The sequence below is a fragment of the Copadichromis virginalis genome, linkage group LG16 (assembly GCF_057382275.1).
Source record: "Copadichromis virginalis isolate Kocher_CV1m ecotype Utaka linkage group LG16, C_Virginalis_male_GT1.1, whole genome shotgun sequence".
Classification (NCBI taxonomy): Eukaryota; Metazoa; Chordata; class Actinopteri; order Cichliformes; family Cichlidae; genus Copadichromis; species Copadichromis virginalis.
In genome coordinates this window covers 12,308,070-12,331,236 of record NC_140633.1, presented here as the reverse complement: position 1 = coordinate 12,331,236, position 23,167 = coordinate 12,308,070, and the positions used below count along the sequence as shown (strand labels likewise).

At 41.4% G+C, this 23,167-nt stretch overlaps 1 protein-coding gene across 3 annotated transcripts in view; it reads right to left on the bottom strand.

The window, feature by feature from the left end:
- enox1 (ecto-NOX disulfide-thiol exchanger 1) overlaps window positions 1-23,167 on the bottom strand; it is a 142,581-nt gene that overhangs the window by 16,480 nt on the left and 102,934 nt on the right. For all 3 annotated transcript variants that reach the window (XM_085435367.1, XM_085435368.1, XM_085435369.1), the window contains 6 exons: window positions 22,423-22,656; window positions 13,933-14,145; window positions 9,565-9,671; window positions 6,259-6,376; window positions 5,306-5,511; window positions 1,264-1,371 (listed from right to left, as the gene is read on the bottom strand). In XM_085435367.1, the coding sequence (XP_085291493.1) occupies window positions 1,264-1,371; window positions 5,306-5,511; window positions 6,259-6,376; window positions 9,565-9,671; window positions 13,933-14,145; window positions 22,423-22,656 (986 nt within the window). The remainder of the gene's footprint in view (window positions 1-1,263; window positions 1,372-5,305; window positions 5,512-6,258; window positions 6,377-9,564; window positions 9,672-13,932; window positions 14,146-22,422; window positions 22,657-23,167) is intronic.

Below are 23,167 nucleotides of genomic sequence, written 5' to 3'. Positions count from 1 at the left end.
TCATCCTTCTTGTGAGTACCAAATAAACATTTCTGTGTTTCTGGAGATGTTTCAAATAAGTTGAAGCAGCCACAAAAATCTGGTATTAATGGCTCAGCCTTACACCTCCCCATATCTCAGACTGTTGACCTTGACATATACTGTTGCTATGAGATGAGAGTGAAAGTGAAACTGACTGAAGTCCAGTTCTCAAAACCTCTAGACGTTACACTTGGAATGCTGTGGTTTCACATATATGTCCAAACAGAACTGCTGTGAGAGGGAATTATTGTGAAGGGGTGAGCGAGGCAGTGGTGTGAAGGTGCACCTGCCCCACTAAAGGTGAAGCATCATTAACTCCAGCGTTGTGTGCTCTGTGTTACATTCAGGAGTCCCACGGTTCAGTTCTTCGGTGTTTGTTGTGAGCTGTCAATGCTTAGCTAGCAGATAGCGGTTAGTAAGTACACTAAACCAGGTTTTGCTTACTTGTCTGACACATAATAATAATAATCACACAAGATGCAGTGTGTGGATGATTTACTGTCAGTGAAAGGCCTTTAGCAGAGGAATAAATACTGTAACGTTACTTTCGCTGTAAATAAATAAATAAATCGATATTTATAATTTCTAATGGGTAATACGCAGAGAGTATTTTGCAGTTTCTAACACTTGGTCCGCAGGTATTTATAAACCACACACATGCCATCTTGGCCAGTCACCTCTCAGCTTGAGACCGCAGAATAACATCCTGGCGGGGCTGTTGCCATAGCAGCACTCATGTCCTTCCAACCCCCTTCATCCCCTCCATGAATTTAAGCTTCTGTGTGTGTTGCAGCGTGCTTTTTCAGTATACCGCACATGAAAGAGCCACAACAGAGAGACCGGAAAATGCACTTCATGAGAACATGAAGACTGAACGCTACAGCGGTGTTCTTGCTGGATTACTGCTGTGTTCCGTGTGAAATACCTGATTAAAAAAAGTGTGAAGCAGTCAAAGGACTTAATGGCATTAAGCCTGAAAAAGACAAACATGTCTGGTCATTGCTATGTAGACACAGGGCTGACTATAAGGAGTCCAAACAAAAGGAATCCAGTCAAGCGTAACAGAGTTGTACATCATCATGTCCCTGGAACGTCTTACTACTTTATTTTCTAAAAATTACTTTAACTGCAGCCCTGATTAAGATAAGGAGAAGAGGGAGGATGGATGCATGGATGGATGGATGGATGACTACTTTAAATTTGGTTGCCAGTAATGGAGGGTGAATACTAATTGGCGCACACCTTGTCTCTGAGGCTGAGTACCTCCCCCTCCAGGTAGCGGTGCTCTTCTCTTGCCTGCTCCAGCTCAGTTTCCTTGCTCGATAGCTTCTCTTGTAGGTTCAGAAGTTGCTGGAAGACAATCACAGATACACATTTAACTTAACAATATCAATTTAATAATCACAGGTACCTCCCAGGTACCTCTAAATAACAAGATTTGACACCGCAATATATATTGGGGCTGATATATATTGCGGTGTCAAATCTTGTTATTTAGAGGTACCGGGGAGGTCATCAAATGTCATCTTTATGGGAGAAAAAGTTAATGGAAAACTTTAAGTTCAAGGGGTCTGAGTGCCTACCAAGCACCTGGCTCTCACATTTCCAACTGAGTTGCAGCTGTGCAGCTCAAAATGCAGTGGTCAAACATAAGGCCCAGGGGCCAGAATCACCCTGTTAAAGAATAGACGCTGCTGGAAAATGTAATGGAAACCATCAATTTTGGACTTTTAAATATATTTCACATTTTTCTACTGTCTACTGTAGAGGCTGTGTCCACAGTAAAAAAAATAAAAAGTGATTATTGAATTTTCTGTTGCATAATTACAGTGCAGTCTGGCCAATGAGGTACCAGAGTGCTTTCTGTAGTTTTTTACATTTATGTCTTACAGTTTAAGCCCAAAGCTGACAGACGCCTTTCATTTACCACAGCAGGATCTCTTTATCGTGTAGAAATATTGAGACATACTGTTGAAATTGCACTGCTTGTTTTTACATCAATATATCTCAGGGATAAAAATGTGCAGTTAAAGTTCTTTACACAGACAGAGGAGGGAGTTTTACTGGTCAAAGTTCGCTTTATGTGGCCCCCAGTGAAAAATGAATTGACATCCCTGCTATAGAGTAAATTTCTGGCTTCTGTGAGACGACTGCTGTTGTTATTTGGCGCCATGTAAATAAATCTGAAAACTAAAACTGGCATCAGGACATATTTAGATGTGCAGTCTTACTGCAGGAGAAAATGTTTTGTGACTTTACTGTTCACAGCTCTGCATTTCCAGGATGACTTCAGAGAGTTTCAGGTTAACATTAGCTTGTTTTTCAGTTGCTGAAGGTTTGCTGGTTAAAGTCATTAATTTGAACATGGAGGAAAAAGGAAATGATGTTTACTTCTACTAAATAAAAGAAAGCCAAGATGCCAAGAAGCTGTAGGACGTCTTGCTTCATGTCTTAGAAGATGAGAAAACAGAACTTTGACTTGAGGCTGCAGCTGTCAGTGAGTGTTGTGAGAGGTTTTTATCTGCCTGCTCCCTTTACCTACACTCAACACTTTGTCATCTTATTATTCTCCTAGTGCTGAAGCCACTTTTATTCTGATTTTAGTCTTTTTATCACAATAAGATGTTTATTATTTAAATGAACTGACTGTTTCATTCATCGTGTACGCGTTCATATTTTTTGCATGATGCGATGTCATCTTAACGCTGTGATGAAGTATATGAAGCAAAGCACTTATTTTGTTTGTCACAGCTGATCATCTGCACTGAGGGGGAATAAAAAAAACAATGCTGCATGACAAATGAGAAGCGATAGCAGTGTGAGTTTCCCCTCACACTGCTAAGAAGTCAAGTAAGCAGCACATTTACAATGAGCCAGCAGGGCAGTGTGTGCGTGTGTGTCTATATGATGGTGGTTGTCTCCAATGTGCCTCATTTTATCAGTGCTGTCAGTTTAGATTGAGAAAGACAGGAAGTCAAGTTTAATCAGGCTAACTCGTGGCAAACGAGCTGCGTGCTCCGACACAGCTTACTGTGCTCCATGAAAAAAGTAAAGTGAGGAATAGTGGGAGAACTCAGCAAAGGAAAACACTGTTTGGTTGTTGGTTTTTCTGTGTTTGCTTGTGTATGCTACGCTTCCTGCTCTTTTCTGATCAAAAAAAAAATGCTTTCTTGCAAACACTAAAAAGACTTGAGCTCATGGGTTTCATTATTCAAGTCATTTTTAAAGACACATTCCTCAGATTTTACAAAAGTAGCTGGTCTGTATCAGCAGAATTCTGAGAAAAAAAAAGGTCAGAATTCTGACTTTTTCCCCTCAGAATTCTGGAGAAGAAGAAAAAAAAAAAGACATGCCCACTTTTTTCTCCCAGTGGCCCTAATCCTCTTCTGTAGCTGCTCCTTTAAAGGTCACAACAGTGGTTGATCTGCATCCATCTCAGCCTATCCTGAGCATCCTCCTTTGTCACCCTCCACCAGCTCCATCTTCAGCATCCTTTGGCCAGAATATCTAGCACCCCTCCTCTGCACATATCCAAACCATCTCAGCCTTGAGTCCCTGACTTTGTTTCCATACTTAAGCTGTCCTTCTGATGTACTCACTTCTAATCCTGTCCCACAATGAAAATCTTAACATTTTTAGTTCTGCGACCTACATTTTTTAGTCAGTGCCATCATCTCCAGAGCATACAGTGTATGCCATACATCATAACAGATCTAACTACCATCTGCTAAACCAGGGGTGTTGAACTCCAGGCCTCGAAAGCCGGTATCCTGCAGGTTTTAGATATCACCCGGGGTCAACACACCTGAATCACATGATTAGCTCATTACAAGGCCTCTGGAGAACTTCAAGACATGTTGAGAAGGTAATCTGACATTTAAATCAGCTGTGATGGATCACAGCTTGGAGTTCGACACCTTCGTCCAGCCTCTCTTGTTCTCTCCTGTTGGTCAAGCTTCACTACCATCTAGTCCTTGCACTGTTATACCTATCTGTGTTAAGATTCCTCTGAAATCTTAACCAACCCCCCCCCCCCCCAAAAAAAACCCAAAACAAAACAAATTCCTATACCCGTTTATTGAATCAATCATTCTTTTAGCAAAACCTTTCATGATTTATTTACTGTTTTTATAAAACACTAAACATGTTTTCAATGTTGATGCTTAACAGTAATCACAGTTGGCAGAAGTTAAACATGGTTAGAGAGCAGATGTAACTCATAATTGTTTGCACTTGTTGGATAATGATGTGATTGTATGCTGGTTCAGAGTGTACAGCCAGGAAGGGCTGATGTGGATGGAAACAATGTGAGAGGCAGAGGAGGACGACTGCACATAAAAGGTGTTGGAAGAGAAGGCAAAGTAGGAGGTGGAAGGGGACGAGCAGGAGCAAACATTTCAGATGAAATTTGAGCCGCACTACTGTGGTTTCTCCCAAAAGCAGAATTCAAGTAAAATATCATCTAAAATCTGTATTTGCCGATTATCAAGAGGATCTGTAACCTGTAACTGCTCAAATTAAGAAAAGCAGTTTTTGTTAGTAAGAAAATAAATTGTTTACCTGCCTAACGAATAGTTTCCTTCTTTTTTCTTAAAAAATACAAATAGAGAGCATCTGCCCCAGAGGCCTGATTTAGATGGTTGCCGTGGAACATTTAATGAAGAATCTGCAGAAGCAGCAGCGAGAGTAACACAAACTGTTGTCTTCAGTTCTGCTGCATCAAAATTCATTGTAGAGAAATGTTTAGAACACGTTCAGCAGCACCAGTGTTCATTTCTTCATTATTATAGGCCATTATTCATTCACTAATTTACAGTATTGATTAAGCAGAAGTGAAATTGGGAATCACGCTGACCTGGTGACGGTAACAAGAAATCTTACTGTAATATATTCTTCCGACTGTTATTGAACCATTATGGCCAACACTGTTTACTTTGTCCTCGTGGTTGTGGAGGTCTTAATGATTGAACACGGGGATGCTCCTCTGTTTGTTTTTATAAACAGCCTAGGGTTTAAGCAGCAAATACATTTTAATGTTTTCAATTTAGAGCAAACGTCTTCCAATAGAAGGCATAAAAAAGATATTTAAAAGCAAAGCTGAACAGCCATAAATGGCAGATTACATATTATTGCAATAATTTTCATGAAAGGTGTGACTCAAAGTTATGTAAAGTTTGACTATCAGCAGAGATCAGAGGGATTTCCTAAGCTAAAAGTACGATTAAAAGGATTATAGTCACTTCTGAGAACCATGAAAATGTGATGTGCAGGCAGACAAACAAACCTGCTGCATGCTGTGCATGCTCTGCTGCAGCAGCTGGATCTGAGCCTCTGGGCTGTGAGGGTGTGTGTGCGAGTGATCGTCTTCTGGGCGGCTGGCTCTGCTCTGCTCCTTCCTCAGGAGCTCCACCTCGTTCCTGTAGGCGTCCAGCTGCCAGCGCAGGGAGTCGTTCTCCTCCTTCAGAGAGGCCTGAGTCTGATCACACACTCCTGCGGGAGGAGAGAGGGAAGAAAGGCGGGATCCGGAAAGGTGAGGGAGGAAAGGGAGGAGATGAGAGTAGGAAAATAAGAAACAAGTGGATGAGAAAGACAAAAAGGAGAGAGAAAGAAACAATGGAAAGGCCTTGTGTTGTTAAAAAAAAGAAGAAATGAACATGAGCATCTCATTCAGGGTCCACATCAGTGATGTCCCCACAACTTTATCCTGCTTTGGTTTGTTTTTATAATTGAAGGGTTATATGAACAGCAGATTTAATGCTGCACAGGCTGCAAAGTCTCTTGTCAGAAATTTCTTTTTAAAGGCTGGTTTAAATAAAAACTGCCTTTACACGTGTTCGAGTAAACCCAGCTTGAGCTATTCTGTTTGCTGCACAAGAGTTTGTGACTTTTTATTGGTTAAAGTGCCACACAAATAAACCAGCTTTTCTAAATCACATAAACTCAAAGATCCTGAGGAGCTCTTGCGAGCAGAGCACCAAATCGGGGGACCAGTGAAAAAAAAGGTGTTTCTAGAATCTGGACGTCTCAAAGACAGAATTAATCTCAGAAAAAAACAATTTTACTTTCAGTGTTCACACTTTTGCGTGTGGCTGAGACAAAGCAAAGCACAAACAGGAGTGACAGAGAATCAGGGGAAAAAATTGGCACGTTTTCATCATCCATCATCATCTCTAGCCGGAGGCCTCAAATTCACACCTTTAGTCATTTAATGTGTGATTTGAAAGGTGATATTATTACCATTTTCCTCAGTGCGCATCTTCTTGCAAGGACTTTCATCCGACTCGTCATCCGACATCTCCATCTCCTCTTCCCGTCTGATGCCCATGATCTCTTCGCTGTGGGCATTCCTCAGCTCCTAAAACATTACAGCCAGCAGAGACACAGAGCAACAGCGGTCCTCAGCTCACTCGTGAAGAAATGGGATGTCCTGTTAGCAATTACATCACACGCATGCCGTTACAAGTGTCGTATTTGTAACAAGTTGGGGCAGAAAGGTTGTGTTTGCGGTCTAAAAGGTTTCCAAACATTCTTAGAAGTTATCTGTGTCAACTCAATGCATTCTTCTCTGTTCCATGGTTACAGTTCTATGCATCTGCCTTTCAGCCACAGATGTACAAACAGATTGCTTTGATGCTAAAGAAAACTTTAAAACAAACTCGCAGCCACCTCTGAAGTTATAAGAAGCTTCTTTTATGCACTGAAACACTTCCAAACTTTGAGCTGGTATAGTTTGATGCACTTCCTTTGGGCTTTAAATTCACAATAAAACCAGGATAAAAAAACAAACCACCCAATAAAGACATACTCTAATAAATAAGAGTGTGTGTGCTTTTCCTATTTTAAGTGTGAGGCTATGTCTAGCATTCTCGATGTGTAGCTCACTCAGTCACTCATGTATCCTGTTGTTTTATTGGTTCTCTGAGTTTAACATGCTTTTTACAGCACAGAACAGCCAGTGTCAATTATACCACTTTGTTTTATATTATTTTATACTTTAATTATTACAACAGTATGTTTTTGTTAACCGGCAATAATACAAATGAATGTCATTCAATAACAACTGTGGGTGAATTTAATCTGTGGCTCTCTTCCCCAGCATGTCTTTGTCCTGTCCTCCTCCCCTCACCCCCAACCAGGCAGATGGTTGCCCCTCCCCCTCTAGCAGATCCAGGGTCTACTGGAGGGGGAGGGGAGGCCATCTATCCTGTTTCCTCCTTAAAAGGGAGTTTCTCCTTCCCACTGTTGCCAAAACGCTTGCTCAAAAGGGGTCATATGGTTGTTGGGGTTTCCTTCTCTGTATTATTGTAGGGTCTTTACTATATTAAGTGCCTTGAATTGATTTGAATTGAAGTGAACTGAATTTTTTACCACAAAGCGTCCATTCAGATATCGGAAAGGGTTAAAATTGGATTTTGGCTGCACTGATGCGTGGCACTGTGGCGGCTACATCCAGTTTATGGTGGCAACTCAGCCGTCACATTGTTGCAATAAAAACATTTTGCGGCCTACCTCCCAGCTCCATTGTCATCATTCCCATTGCTTTCATGAACTAATCATTCATCAAGCGAAGCACATACGCACGAGATGTAATAGACTGAGAGCCTTTTGCCTGCGTGTCGTATTATCTTTCACTTCTGCAGAAGTTGCCTGTGAATCAGATCTCTGCCATTTTCGCCCATATTCATTAGCTTTTCATTTGTGGGCTGTGATTTCACAGACCATTTCCTAACAGAATAATATCCATCTTCACTGAGGAAAAATGTGCAGCCTGCTTCCGAACAGTTAGCAGAGACACTCCTGTTGTTGTAGAAATATGGATTCATATAGACTTACCATGAACGGTAGCCATTAAAGGAAGATCTCACAAGGGGACTGAATCTTACTATAGATGAATGAGAGCCTGTGGAATTCAATACCTCTTACCCAGAATATTAACTGTGGTGACACCAATGCCTCAGTCAAGACCCTTGTGTGTCATACAGTTTTCGCTTTGGCTACCCAAAATATAAAATGCCAAAATAAAGACAAATGAAAGAATACAAACATGCTAAGAGGATGCCTTTCATTATTCGCTTTTCAACCTGGACCAAATCACAGCATCCATCCATGCATCCATCTGCCTATCCAGCCATCCATCCGCCTATTCATCCATCCATCCATGCATCCATCCGTACATCCATCCATCCGCCTATTCATCCATCCATCTTCCGTTTACCAAGTTCAGGGTAGCGGGGGACTGGAGCCTAACCTAGCTCTCACAGGGTGAGACTGGTTCAATTAGTGTTGGTTAATAAAGACAAGATGATGTAAATAAAATATCTCTAGTTCACGCTCAAATGAAAAGACAAAACAAACAAACAAAAAAGTATAATAGAAGTTTTTTTTTTTTCTGCTTTATGTATCAATGCCAGCAAAGTTTCCATATGACTGCACAAGGATCTGAAGTGTTCATCAAACCAGTGGAGTGAAAGCTTCCGACAGTGAAGTGCTTTTTATCCTTTAGGTCATTTATTGGACTTTGCTTTGTTTTCAGCTCCTTTTGGTGTTAGTCTTAGGTTTTATTTTAGGTCTCAAAAATAAAATATTGGCAAAGGCACTGGCACTTACATGGCACCTGTCTATTCAATTTAAGTACTACAATTCACCCACTCACACACATTCATACAGTGCTTTTATCTCTATCTAAGCACATGTGCATAATATTCACACGTGCTCACTTGCCGATGGATGCATCAGGGGAAACTCAGGGTTCAATATCTTGCACAGGGATACTTTGACAGATGGACAAGAGGAGCCAGGGATCCACCCACCAACCTTCTGATAGGTAGACGACCCACTCTAACACCTGAATGTGCAATCTCAAAGCTTGGAAATGCTTAGAAATCATCATTTGAAATTGTGTGCTGGAGCCAAAACACAAAAACTAACAAAAAACACGTACTCCCTTTGACCCTTTGTGATTTGAAATAAAATACACAAATTCAAGTACATTTCACTTTTATCCTTCCTTCGATCACTTTCCATTTCTGCATTCTAAGTTTGTGTATTCAACCCCCTCACCCCCACAGAACAACAAACCCACAACCTCCACGTGCGCCAACAGGCTGCTCCACGTCTGAATCCTCTGTGGTGCTGCCGTGTGAACGGGTCTTCCCTCTTTCGCGTGCAGCATTCTCGTCTTCGTACTTGTTTTCTAGATTTGACTTGGGATAAATAATTGATTTGAGACTTAACCCTGGAAAGCAGTGTTGCCATAGCAGCGTCTCACACTTTCGAGGAGGCATCAGATCTTTGCTTTACATTGGGGCTGCAGGGATAAAGGGAGGCCCGGGCGATCAGAGGCTGCTGTCTGCCCGTCTGTCTGTCTGTGAGGGCGAAGCATCCAGCAAAACAACAACCCAGACACTGAATATAACAAATCCTACGGGACTGTGTGTCAATCAGCCAGTTCTCTCCTGGGGACTCAAAAATGACAGCAGAGAAGAAAGCAGTGAGCCAGGGTGGGAGGAGAAAACAGAAAAAAACAAACAAAGGTATACCAACCTCACACTGCTTGCGCCAAATGTCTATGTTCTTGCGCTGTGCTTTTGAGAAATGGTCCCATGCCTTTTGCCGGGTGGCAGCGGTGAAAACGGCGGTGATCTGCTCGACTTTGGGGTGAACGGGGAGGAGGAAGAGGAAGAGGAGGGAGGGTCAAGACAAAACAAGCCGTTTATGTAGCGTTGTAGCACTGACTGAGGCTCGTACAGCAGACAGAGGAGAGACCGTGGACATGCACCGACCACAAGCGGCAGGCCACGAAGGTCTTTCGTGTTAAAGGAACAGTTTACTCCAAAACTGAAGTCTGTGACATCATTTGCTCAAGTCAACCTCCAGGAAGGTTTACGCTCTATTTGTCTTTATCAAATGATTTTTTTTTTCCTCTTGGTTCTTTCATATCAGTCCAAACAGCTTCCATAGATGTTCCTCACTGCTATCAAGGGCTCAGATGAAATGCTACCATATTTCAGAAAGCAATAAGAAAAACTAATCAAAATCAGCCACAATTGCCTTCATGCAAAATCTCAAATATTACTTTACTGGATTCCAATTTATACTTTTGAACTCCTGACTCAGTGAGCAGATGATGACAGGATGACTGTACTTGGAGTAAAGTGCTCCTTTAAAGAAAGACTTTTATCTGAAGAATAAATAGGAATAAATTTCAAAATAAATAAAAAAAACCATTCAAGTCTTATTATTACATGACTTTGGAGTAAATTAACAGGGAGTTATGCTTAAAGATGAAGACTGAATAAAAATCTTCTTTGCCATGAGAAAGATGAAAAACAAAATGCTCTAAATGCACTGAATTTTTATTCTCCACCTTCATGTAAGAGATTGTTGGAAACAAGAACTCGGGCATGCTAATTAAACTAAAGTGAATAACACTGATTATTTCAGTACAGTGTTCTGCTGTTACCTTGAAACATAACGTCTGCTATTGTTGCGGACCGACCAGTCCAACCACAGCAATTGCCCTCCCAAATGTCAGCTGCCTTTCCCGGCAGGACAATGTGCCAAGGAAGGAATACTTTGAGATTTTCACAACCTGGATTGGGACCTTGAGAGAAATTGCTCCAGATTCACTGGAGCTAGCCTGCTTCATGGAGGTCCTTCTCTAAAACAAGCAGAACACAAAGGTTCAGCTGCTGTAATCCTGTGCGAGCCACAGCGGGATCCCCCTGAGGTTCTGTATCACAGCCCTGATGAGTCTGAGCTGTTTTGGTGATGTGATGGGGACCTACGTAGTGTTAGGCAGGTGGCTTTAATCTTCTATCCAAGCAGCATGAGTCTTGTACAGCTTTCCAAATAAACCTCTTTTTTTTTAAAAAGGAAAAAAAAAGGAAAAATCTGGAGTGCAGTTGAGCTTTATGAAAAAGTTTTTTTTTTTTAAAGATTCTACTCAGTGAACAACAGCGCTCAGTATAAAGACTGCAAACCACACGAACAATCCAAGGCACTCTGAGGCTTGCGATATAATGGTTAAATATTAACCCTCTCAAGGCAGGCGTTGCAGATTTGCAACAGTTAAAACCTGATTAACCCACTTACATATTTTATGAGTTTTTTTTACTCAGAAGTACCACTGCAGGACTTTGAGCCTGAGAGGGTTAAACGGTTCTCATCATCATACCTCAAGTCTCAGAGTGCCTTTGCTTTTTTTACCTATTGTTTGCAAACATGTTTTTACATGAGTGATTTCAAAAGCTTGTCTTAGTCTGACGGAACAGCCTGGAATGGCTGTTAAGGGTGACCACATAGAGATCTAAATCCAAGGCAACTGGCTGGATGCAAAACACAAGACCAGATGGAAAATGCATGTGTCTGCTAAAAGGCGTGATCCCTTGCAGCGCCTATCAACACTGGCGTCCTGCAGACTTTGTTTCACTTTCAGCTGAAGAAAAGTGTCTGACATGTGGATGCTTTCCACATGATATAAAAAAGCTACCATGCATGTGTCCCACTGGCAACAAACACCGGCTCCTGGCCACATTCCTGGAGCCACTATGGGCCGAAATTACTGTCATGGCTGACAGAACAAGTTACGATTGTGTTGGATAATTAACCCCAGTTGATGTCTCCGAATCATGCTTCAGTCAACTTGCAGAGCAATTAGCCACAACTGGAGTCTTTGTCATCCAGCTGTAGTGCTGGTCAATAAACATCAAGCAGTGTTTATCTTCTCTGTGCCATTTGATTCATGGGAAGCTATCCATATCTTCACACACGTGCACAAGCTAATATGCAATTTTCAGGGCTGTCTGTAAAGCTGCGGGAGACTCTTAGACTGGCAGCTGGAGAATGTTTTGCATGAGTCCTTGTTTCCTTGAATCTCGGAGGTGGTGAGGAAATATGTATTAGCACAGCCTTTACAGACAAATGCATGTCAAATAGGAAAAGCTAAACCAGAACCATCCTCTAAAAGTTTAAAAGAATTCATCTAAAATGTGTGTCATGTGATGAGCAGGTCTCTCTCCTGGCCAGTGCTCTGTACTTACATCTCATCACCTGCAGCTTCACTTCCCACTGGACTGACAAAGGCAACATTTATCCAGAATGGACTGTGAATTTTAGACTCCATCAGAAATGTAGACATGTCACATGGGATATTACATGTTTAATGTTAAGGAGAAGCTATAATGGGATCAATCTGTGTGCAAGAAATTACTGGATGATTGGGGAGGATTGTCTATAACTTTGTAACATCCAATCAGAAGAGACACACTTCCATTCTGCATGAATATGCTGCCTTGCATTTTTTCTGTTGCTCTGACATTTGATTTGTGGCCAAACACTTCCAGTAACGACATAACTTTACTTTGCCAAACCTGAATGAACCTATACCAATGTCAGATTTAGCCTTTTCACATATCACAGAAGAACTACTGACAAAAAGACAAAAACAGTAAAACTGTCCATTTTCTCACTCACCTTATTTACAAATGAACACGAACCGTGAAACGACGCCAAATATGCCTTTTTCTGAACGTAACATCGGATTAAATGTGCATTAAGTGATATTTTTGACCCTTTCAGCTCCTAGTTTTGGTTCTGTGCATACTTCTTGCTGCTCATGTGAAATATATTACCTTTGCACACTTTATTTCACATACTTCTCTCATTGGCGATGTTTAGATCGTATCTGAGTGTCAGAAATCTTAAAAGCATTACATATTAGCAGATGATCAGCCTTAGCTATTATTAAAATAGGTTTCAATTAACATACAAGTTCACTTGGTTAACTGTTTCAGGTTAACTCCTTCTAGGAGATAGGATTCTAGGAATTAGAAGGTAAAGTTACTGTTATGTATGTTACCTGGTAACAGTGGAGGAGTTAAGGGTTGTGTTATACACATACTTTCCTTGGGAGGTGGTGAAGACCAAAACTGAGATAAAACTAGAGCAAATGTACGACATCAGGTGGACATGGATTCCTTTCCATTTCAGTGGTTGTGTCTGTTGCTGCTGGACACAACAAGTGATTATCGTGTTTTTGTAAATACACTGCCTTCTAGTGGTCAAAATTCACCTAATGCAGCTTTAATTGCAGACTTAGCTAAGTGTCAGTGAATGGGTGCTATTTAACCAGTGCTGTTTCAGAGTAGCATTAGCATGCAGTAACAGAGCAGCTGTGGTTATCACTCAGTGTGTGTGTTGGCATTTTTTGAAGGCAGCCTGTGAAAAGGTCAGGGCGCACTCATGCTACTGACTCTGAAACCTCTGTGCGACTGACCTAATCACCACTGCACAGCGCGCCGAAGATAATGGAGCTGATGGTGAGAGAGATCGGGGAGTGTTGTCATGGAGACTGGGCCGAGATGCTCACAGAGTAAATGACTTGCATCAAGACGGGCTTTGAAATGGATGTGGTGAAAATGGCTTCATGGTCTGCACCACCGTAATCTGCCACTGCACCACACCCTGCAGCAGTGTGAGAGACTGCAATCAGGAGTAAGCTCACACTGACGGCACACGTGGTGGCACGAGGTCAAAAGTGGATATCTATTAACTGGTTTTCACCTAAAAAAGTAGTACTGTTCAGTCTCAGGTGCTTAATATACAGCACTTTAGCCAAAGTCTTATGTGTTTAAACATCCTACATGAATCGATTGACTTAACTGATTAAACTGAAGGTGCAGTTGATTGATGGCTGTTATCCAATCATATGATTGTCTCTAGTTCATGGTTCTCTTAAAACTGGTGAAACAGAATGAAACTTGCTACCTGCAGTGTGAAGAGAAAACCACTGGTTGAACTTACCTGTACAGCTTACACTTACAACGGCAAAAACTTCTCACGTGAGACGTCCTTTGTCTGGAAGTTTTTTCAGTACGTCTTTAAGTGTGTAAAATATGAAAGCGTCCTTACACTGATTTAATATAGCCAGCAGGGCATTCTTGAAGGCCTCTTTGGCACGCTCCAACTCCTCTTCATGCTGAGCTTTCTCACTCATCAGTCGTCTAACGTGGCTGTTGGCCGACTGGATCATAGAGTAGAAGTGATTGGCGGTGCGGCGGTTGACTTCGCCTCTGTCGATCCAGGTGAACAGAATGGCTATGGCCTCACTGAACTTATGATCATCTGTGGAAACAAGTTGAAAAAGGTAAGAAAGAGAGGTATGGCAGTTCTTTTTTTTCAATACCAACACCAGTGATACTTTTAAAAATGAACTGGACTGTGCTTATAAAGTGCATTTCAAACCGTACTGATTCAAAATGACTATAAGTCACATTTAAACATCAAGTATATTCATACAGTGCTATATTTTATACACTCTACCTCACATGCTTGGACAATTTGGAATAACAACTTAACCTAACAAGCATTTCTTTGGACTCGGGGAAGAAGCTGAAGTGCCCAAACCAAGGGAAGAACATGGAAACTTCACACAGGACGCCTCCCTCTAACCAGGAGATTCAAATCTTTGCTTGTGAGGCAACTGTGCTCACCAGTGCACCACAAGTGCAGCTTTCACATGATGACAAAATGTTTGTAAGTAAGTAAAAGTAAGTAAAATTTTATTTATATAGCACCTTTCAAGATAAAAACCACAGAGTGCTTCACAGAAGCTAAAACCTAAAAATAAAAATTCAACCAAAAGCAAGTTTAAAAAGATGGGTTTTTAGCTGTTTTTTAAAAGCAACCACGGAGTCCACAGATCTCAGGCTCAAAGGGAGAGAGTTCCACAATCTGGGGGCCACAGTTACAAAAGCTTTGTCGCCTTTTGTTTTCAGCCTCATGTGTTGGACAGCAAGCAAGCCCTGGTCACATGACCTCAGGCACCTGCTGGGAATGTATGGATGTAAAAGTTCACTTATATATATTGGTGCTTGTCCATGCAGAGCCCTGAAAGTCAAGGTCAAAACCTTAAAGTGGATTCTGAATTTAACAGGGAGCCAGTGCAGCTGAATCACCAGGGGTGTGACATGGGAAAACTTGGAGGACTTGGTCAGAAGCTTTGCAGCAGCGTTCTGAACAACTTGCAGATGCTCCAAAGAGGCTTTACATAAACAAGTAAACAAAGAATTACAATAATCCAGACGAGATGAAACAAATGCATGAATGACAATTTCTAATTCGGAGCGCGATACAATGGGACTCAGCTTAGCAATGTTTCTCAAGTGATAAAAACAGGAGCGAACCAAAGATTTTACATGAGCATCCAAAGTCAGATCTGAGTCAATAGTAACACCAAGGCTCCTGATAGACGGTTTGGCAAATGTAGCAAGTGGACCCAAGTTTTTCATAACACTAGATACAAAATTTTTAGGAGCACAAAGACTTCAGTCTTCTCCTCATTTAGTTGAAGAAAGTTTCCAGCCATCCAACCTCTAATGGAGTCTATGCACTTATGCAAAATCTGTAGCTTGGAAACATCATGGGGCTTAAAGGAGATATATAACTGAATATCATCTGCATAGCAGTGATACGAAATGTCCTTAAAAGTGCTCAATAAGTGTTGAAGAGGAAGTAAATACAGCAAGAACAATAAAGGCCCCAAAACTGAACCTTGTGGCACACCATAGGCAAGAAAAGTAGAAGAGGAACTAGAGGTAGCCACAGAAAAGGATCGTTCATGCAAATAGGATTCAAACCAGTCCAAAGCAGCCCCTGATATACCCACCCTGTGTCTCAGCCTATGTAGCAGAATATGATGGTCCACAGTATCAAAGGCGGAGGTCTGTATCTGTATCTTACTGATAACTACTGTTTGTCTTATCTTCTTTAATCAGCTGTTATATGCAAGAAATTGATCTAAATCCCAACTATGACCTCAACGGCAGGGGTCCTTCAAGGTGAATAAAGCTGTGTTGTGTAAGTACATTTCTCATTCATTTCCCCCATACATATTCAGTGTAGAGTGGAGTTGTAGCCCTGCACTTCAGATGGACATGCAAGTGTCCTGGAAGAATGAATGGTACAGAACTAAGGTATACTATTTCTTTCCATTGCTTTCAGCATCTTTCACGGTTCCCTGATAATTGCCTTGTTTTTAGATAGCTTGACCTCTGACCTTGAGGGTGAGGTCACAGAGATTTGAACTTGTATGAGATTTTTAGTAGATGCTCCTATGGTATCAATTTGAAACTCCTGCGCCAGTTCATTCTCGAGTTACTGCACTCACAAACTTGGGTGTTCACGTCGCCAGCCTGCCTGCCTGCCTACATAATGGGATGCTTCTGTAGTAGATATGTGGGGTAGTCGTGAGGTGCCACTCCTGAAACAAGAGCTGTGTCAAGACTCAGGCTCAACACTTTATCAGTCTCAACACAGACGCTCCAAGCACTTGCCTGTCCTCAATAGTCATATCCAAACTGCTTTTAATTCCTTGATGGCAAAGCCCAACTTGACAGCTCTAGGTGACGGCTGAGGGATATTCTCCTGAAGTCGAGAACTCCCGACCAAAGTCACTTTTGATAGACAGATGTTTTTTTACATTTTAATTTGAGAGAAAAAGCATTACAGCTGCTTTAAAATTTATACATTCACAATACTAAAATCTCTTTGGACTCCAAGTCTCTCCCCCAGCACGCCGTGTCTTGGTACATCACACCAAATGGTGACTGAAGAGTATGATGTGAAAGCCGTTTCATGGGACCTTTAACATTCACTCAGCCTAAATAAACAATGGAGCAGTTACTGGGGACTAAATTCCTCCTCTGGAGGCCTTCACCGTTCACGGGTCTGTGAGCCACGTCACAGCCGCTGAACACAAAATGCATTTTTGATTTTCAACTTTTTCAAGCACAACCTTAAGCAGCGCTCGGTCTCAGTCACAAAAACTGCGGCGTCTCGGCAGGCTTCCGTCGAGTGCATTCGCTTCCATTTGAATAATAATTGAATGGTGCCACGGAGCCGCGGACGACGGCAGAAGAGAGTGAATTAGAGAGCATTTAATGAGCTCAATACCCAGTGCAACACAACCTGTAAGAAGACACTTTCCCCCACTCTGATAAAGCCCCATTCATACACAGCAGCAGATTACAGTCACATTACAGCGAGCACAATGAAGCGCTGCTGAACAGGGACGAGCGGGGGAATAATGGAAATGTATTTCCCCTGCTGTTTGAGGTGAAGAATGAATTGAAAAGGGTTATTCAGAGAGAAAACATGCTTGTTTATGTTAGGTATTAGAGGATGGATGGGAACACTACACTGAGGCTGAGGTTTGGGTTTTGTAGATAAACTGGAGATTCTGGAGCAAACAGAAGCAACATGCTGCTGGTTTTCCAGAGAGATAGAACAGAGCCACAGATAAACACAGAAAATGGCAGACATAGAAAAGCCAGAAAGGAATCCTGTTTAAAAAGTGCTATTATTTATTCTTAATATAATAAATCCCTGATCACTGTAAAGCTGATTTTGGAAGACAGAGTTTTGATGCTTCATTTGATAACAATGCACTTGCGACTGGACTGCTGCTATGTGTCTTCATATACCAAGTTTGCTTGAAAGGAACTAAATGTGAAAGCTTGTGATTCTTTTTCTTATGGGATTGCTGTTGTCACGCCTTAGTGATTAAAAGCTGGAGGAGGTGGCTGGGAAGCAGAGATAATCTGCTGGCATTTGGTGATTTCATGTCTCAGAGACCATCCTTGTCATGTCACAACACTTACATATGACTTCAACAGATTAACTGATAGGATCGTGTTTGTTTGTGATTTACTAAAAGTTTCTAAAAGATCTGATTATTTTCTGTATAATGCTCTATATTTAAATCATTTCTGTTCCATATTTCAGCACCAACTCTAACCTATAAACATCATAAAAAACACAAAAGGCAGTTTGCACAGAGCTCTATCTGGAACTTCTCTCATTCGCTTTGCAAATATACAATGAAAACGTGGATGGATGAACAGATGGATGCAGTGTTAGATGTAAAAAAAAAAAAAAAAAAAACACCTTGATGGTACAGTCTTTTTTTTTTTACTTTTTATAATGTGTTAGTCCCCGCAGGGAAATTACTCCCCTGCATTTAACCCATTCACCCAGTGAAGCAGTGGGCAGCCACCAATGCAGCGCCCGGGGAGCAGCGTGTAGAGACGGTACCTTGCTCAGGGGTACCTCAGGGTAGCTGTTCAGTGGAGTCGAACCCCCAACCTTCCGATCACGGGGCAACCACTCTACCTACTGAGCTATCCCTGTCCCATAAAAGTAAAAAAAAAAAAAGTAAAAAAAAGTGTTAGATGTAAAAAACAAACAAACACCTTGATGGTACAGTCTGTTCTGTGAAGAAGAAAACTTCAATGACAGGTCTGACATTGAGACTTACCTTTAATGACTATCTGAGATAGATGTAAAAATGGGTTCAGAACAGCAACTCAAACTTGGATCAATAAAGCAGATTTAGAAAGAACAGATATGTCTGTCTGTACCTTATAACACCGACTATGTGCATCAGTTTGAGTAATTCAAATCATCTGGATCTATTGTTGCACGAAGCAAGGACCATGAGGGTTTTTACCAGTTCCCATGGAAATAAGATATATCTGATTCCCACTGATGGTGGTATGTGTTTCTCAGCAACACTTTATTGGCACAAAGGTCACAGTACGACATGAGGTGATGTTATTATTTCTTTTTGTGTGGGTGTGGGAGTTATTACAGTCAAGATTTTGACTTTCTTCCCTTTCATGCTTTATTTAAATGATGCCTGCAGTGGATCTGACCGCACATTAAAGATGGGTTTAGGTCGAAACACAGAAAATATAACAATAACACTAGATGCTAATGTTTAGTTTGCCTGCTCAATCTGAGACAACATGAAGGTCATCACAATGCATGAAGGCAATAACAGTAATAAGCAGTGCGCTGGATCTGAATGTGATTAAATTGCACTAAATTGCAAGTGATTCCAGCGCCGCTGTTTTTATAAACAGAGAACATTTACAGCCTTTTACTGTAAATATGCAACACTTTCAATCACTGGAGACAAGAATTAGCCACAGCAGAGTGGAGGCAACACGGAGGAGGTGGAAGAGGACAAGGAGGAGGAGGAGAGTGACCTTCACAGCAAACACCCCTCATTGCTCACTTCTCACTTATCAAAACCACTGCCAACTCAGCCCCACACTTCATCCTCTCCCATCAATTCTCCTCACGTGCAGAAGGAGCAGGTGGGTGCAGGTTTGCAACAGTACAGAAAGAAAGGGAGTGGTCCGTGGTATTAATCCCATTACACAGTAGATAAATGGGGGCTTGAAAAACGTAACTCCTGTAGTAAAACTGGGCTGATTTTAAAAGGGAAGCATAACGAGGACTTTACCTTTCTTTCAAATGTCACCTGAATTATTCATTGTCACGATTCGTTCTTTTATGGAGCACATTTCTACTCAGGTTTAAAACAGCTTGGAAAAAATACTTGGTGTCAAGCATGGGAAACATCTGAGATCAAACCAAGGATTGCTAAATTTTACTCAAACACAACATCTGAACTGCATTCTCACCACATTTTCTGTTAATATAACAATAAATATTATATATACGGATTGGTGCTGCAGCTGCAATGATGCAGACGCTATTCGGTACATTGTGGTGAAGAGAGAGCTGAGTCTGAAAGCGAAGCTCTCAATTTAGTGGTTGATCTACGTCCCTACCCTCACCTATGGCCAAGAGCTGTGGGTAATGACCGGGAGGAGCCCCCGGAGCAGACCCAGGACACGCTGGAGAGATTATCTCTCGGCTGGCCTGGGAATGTCTTGGTGTAGCCCGGAAAAGCTGTAGGAGGTGGCTGGGAAGAGGGGCATCTGGGCTTCTCTGCTTAGGTTGCTGCCCCTGTGACCCGGCCCTGGATAAGCGTGATAAGACGGATGGATGGATGGAAGGATATTATATATATATGGTCAGAAACCCTTCTCATTACATTGTACCACACTGGGTATGCACTCAGTGTGATTCTTCAACACGCAGGGTTTGCCAGTTGAGGAAAGATAACAGAGGAAACTTCAGCATGTGTCAAAGGTTTTTGGATTGTTGCTTTGGTTATTTCTTGTTTTATATAGTAATCTATCTTTCTGTTTGTTGCTGCTAGCTTTACTTCATCTTACCCACAATTTACCTACAGTCACACATTTTTATACTTGCATTTTACCTTTGTTCTTTGGAGTCACTTTCCCCCCCAATGACTTAGAAAAAAAAAATCAAATTTTGGATGAAAATGGACCTTTTCTCAACATTAGCCACATGCTACAAGTGAAATGTCCACCAACTACCTGTGAGAGTGGTAAGACCAGGAAAGCACATTTGCATTCATTGTAACCAGGTGTTGTGTACTGTATGTTCAAGCTAGTCCAGTTTTTTTTTATCAAGTAATGCTAACAGCATGGCTCAATCCAAGTATCTTTATGTCTGTGATAAATTTGGTGATCATCTGACTTCTACTCCAGTCACCAGCGCACACATAGACACACACACTTCATCTATGACAGCTGGGAGGATCCTGCGACTTTGAAATGGTCGGCAAAATGAACTGATGGATATCTTATTATACAACTTGGAAAAAAAGACAAATACTGCAGCATCACAGGTACTTTAGATCAGCGGTCCCCAACCCCCGGGCCTCGGACCGGTACCGGTCCGCGAGTCGTTTGGTACCGGGCCGTGAGAGTTGAGGCTCAGGTGTGAAATGTATGGTTTTCAGGGTTTTTATCGGTTTTCAGCGTTATTTTGTTATCGTTTTTATCGTTAACTCGGTTTTCCTGGGTCTTTTCACGTGTGTTATGAATAAACCTTCTTTTTTTGGTACCGGTACTAGTTTTATTTTGTTGTATTTATCCGCGACACCTTAAAGGCCGTCCGTGAAAATAATGTCGGGCATAAATCGGTCCGTGGCGCAAAAAAGGTTGGGGACCGCTGCTTTAGATAATGTTAGCATCCAAAGTATGTTTGTTAAACATCAACATCAGTATTTAGCTCCAAGCTTCATATTGTGTTGCTGCTGCCATAAAAAAACAGCTTAGAGTCTGACAATTATAAGAGGTTGTGTTTTTTGCTGTACAAGAAGTCAGAGAAGTCATCTTCTTTCTTCCTTTCCAGAGGAAACACAGGGCCTAAAACGATGTATTTATGACTCGATTAAATCTGTAAACGAATTCCAGAATCCTACAATGGCTTACTTAATAATGCATATCTTACTGGATTATAGCTGCTAGAAGCATGAAAAGAAGAAATAAGCAGGAAGCCACTGAAGTTAATGAGAAAGGTAAAGACACATAAAAAAAGCGCAACTGTTTTGTTTTATTTTGCACTGTTGAGAACTCTGGTAAGGCTTTTATTTAGCAGTTCTTGCTCCATCTCAATCGTGTTTGTCTCCTTTATTGTTCACAGTGTTTGTACTGATGACTGAATGCGGAGAGCTCACAGTCTGTGCAGACATCTTTGATAAACACTTGAAAATCTAATAACTAAAATCCCACTTCTCCAGTTGCTTTTATTTCTCTCCCTTTAAAAAAATATCTGATACTCTGTTGTCACAAAACCTATTTCTTATGTCACTCCAGAGCTCTCTGAGAACTGCTGAGTAATAACTGCAGTTTTTACAACAACACACAAAACACTGCTGTAAAACAAGAAATCCCTATACAGGCTGATGCAAACATGGCTTCTTGGACAGTCTTTGAGTGTTTCCCCTGTGTTTGCGCACTGTTTGCCTGCATTATACTGTTGCCATCAAACACAGTTGTTTATCAGTGGCTACAAACGGGGGGATGAAGAATATCAATAATTGTGCAGCTTCCTGGACAATTAATTCATGCATGTTATTGGGTATCACAGCAAGTGACCTAAGCAGGAGATTATACACACACGCACACACACAGCAACAGATGTGTTGCCAATCAAATTAAAAGCGTTGTTATCTGTGACCTACAAATCCGCTTTGAAAAGTCATACATGGCTTTGGACTAATATATTTACTACAAGGGATTTTATTTACTCTCTGTATCCATGACAACAGCTGCAGATTTTGTTCGTGCTTCTGAAACACATCAGAGACCACCTGACCCAAACCACAAAAACCTTGAACAGATTCGGTCCAACCCTGTCACATTAGTGATCAAGCTCATGGTTGTGCTGGCCTCTGCAGTCTTTGGGTTCCTGCCCTTGCCAGCACACCAAAATTAATTTGGATACAGCCTTTAAAGGAGGAGCAGGGGTTGTTTTTCTGTGTGCATGTGTGTGAGATTTGCCCTTTAGAAGCATCAAGGGTATCAGCTGACTCATCACCTGATATGAGTTAGCAATGAGATCAGTTGATCTGCTAAGTTTGTGGCACAGTAAACTTGTCGTATAGTGATGGAAATTACTTTCTCAATGCAAAGCTAATGACACTTTCTCTGCAAACTCGTTGCCAGTGCTCACCTTTTAGTCTGTCTGCTAACAGTGCTACCTCGTGTTCAGAGTAGTGCACAATCGGAGGGGGAGATGGTGGCCGCAGTCTGTCTTCGTGGATCTTGCGGCGGTGTCTTTCCTCTCTGGCCAGTAAGCGCTGTTTACACTCCCACTCATAAAGGTCATCTCTGGCCTGGGCAAAGTCTACATGGATCTTCCCAGAGTCCTTTTTATCAGTGCTGGATCCGATACGCATCCGATACCCTGAAGAGGAGAAGGTAACACCATTATATTTAGGCATTTTCTACAACAGGTAGAGGCATGTCATTAGATTTGATCTGCCAGGCAGAAAATCATTAGGGTGAAACATGAAGATGATGAAGAATTATGAAAAATACAGTTCCTTAAATATCCACCTTAGACTGGGCCTAAAAATAAGCTCTTCTCACCCTCTCTTATAATATCTAGTTTAACAGTAGAAGTAGAAACAATCCACAAAATCAATTGTGGTGTCTATACTACTTTTCTTCTTTATGACAACTACCTGAAGGTGAATTTTATATAACTAAGCAATGAAAAATGATAATAAAGCTGAAAGTTATGCATAACAAGAGAGCGGTCAACTTAATAGATAATGATAGCTAGGTGCTACATCATCTTGTTTAGCATGCAGCTGTACTAAAACACACACTAGCAGATCTGCTGTTATGCTGAGTACATTTTATTAAAAACACAATTGTTTTTAGCTAGCATTTCATTAGCCTTTCACTCCAAA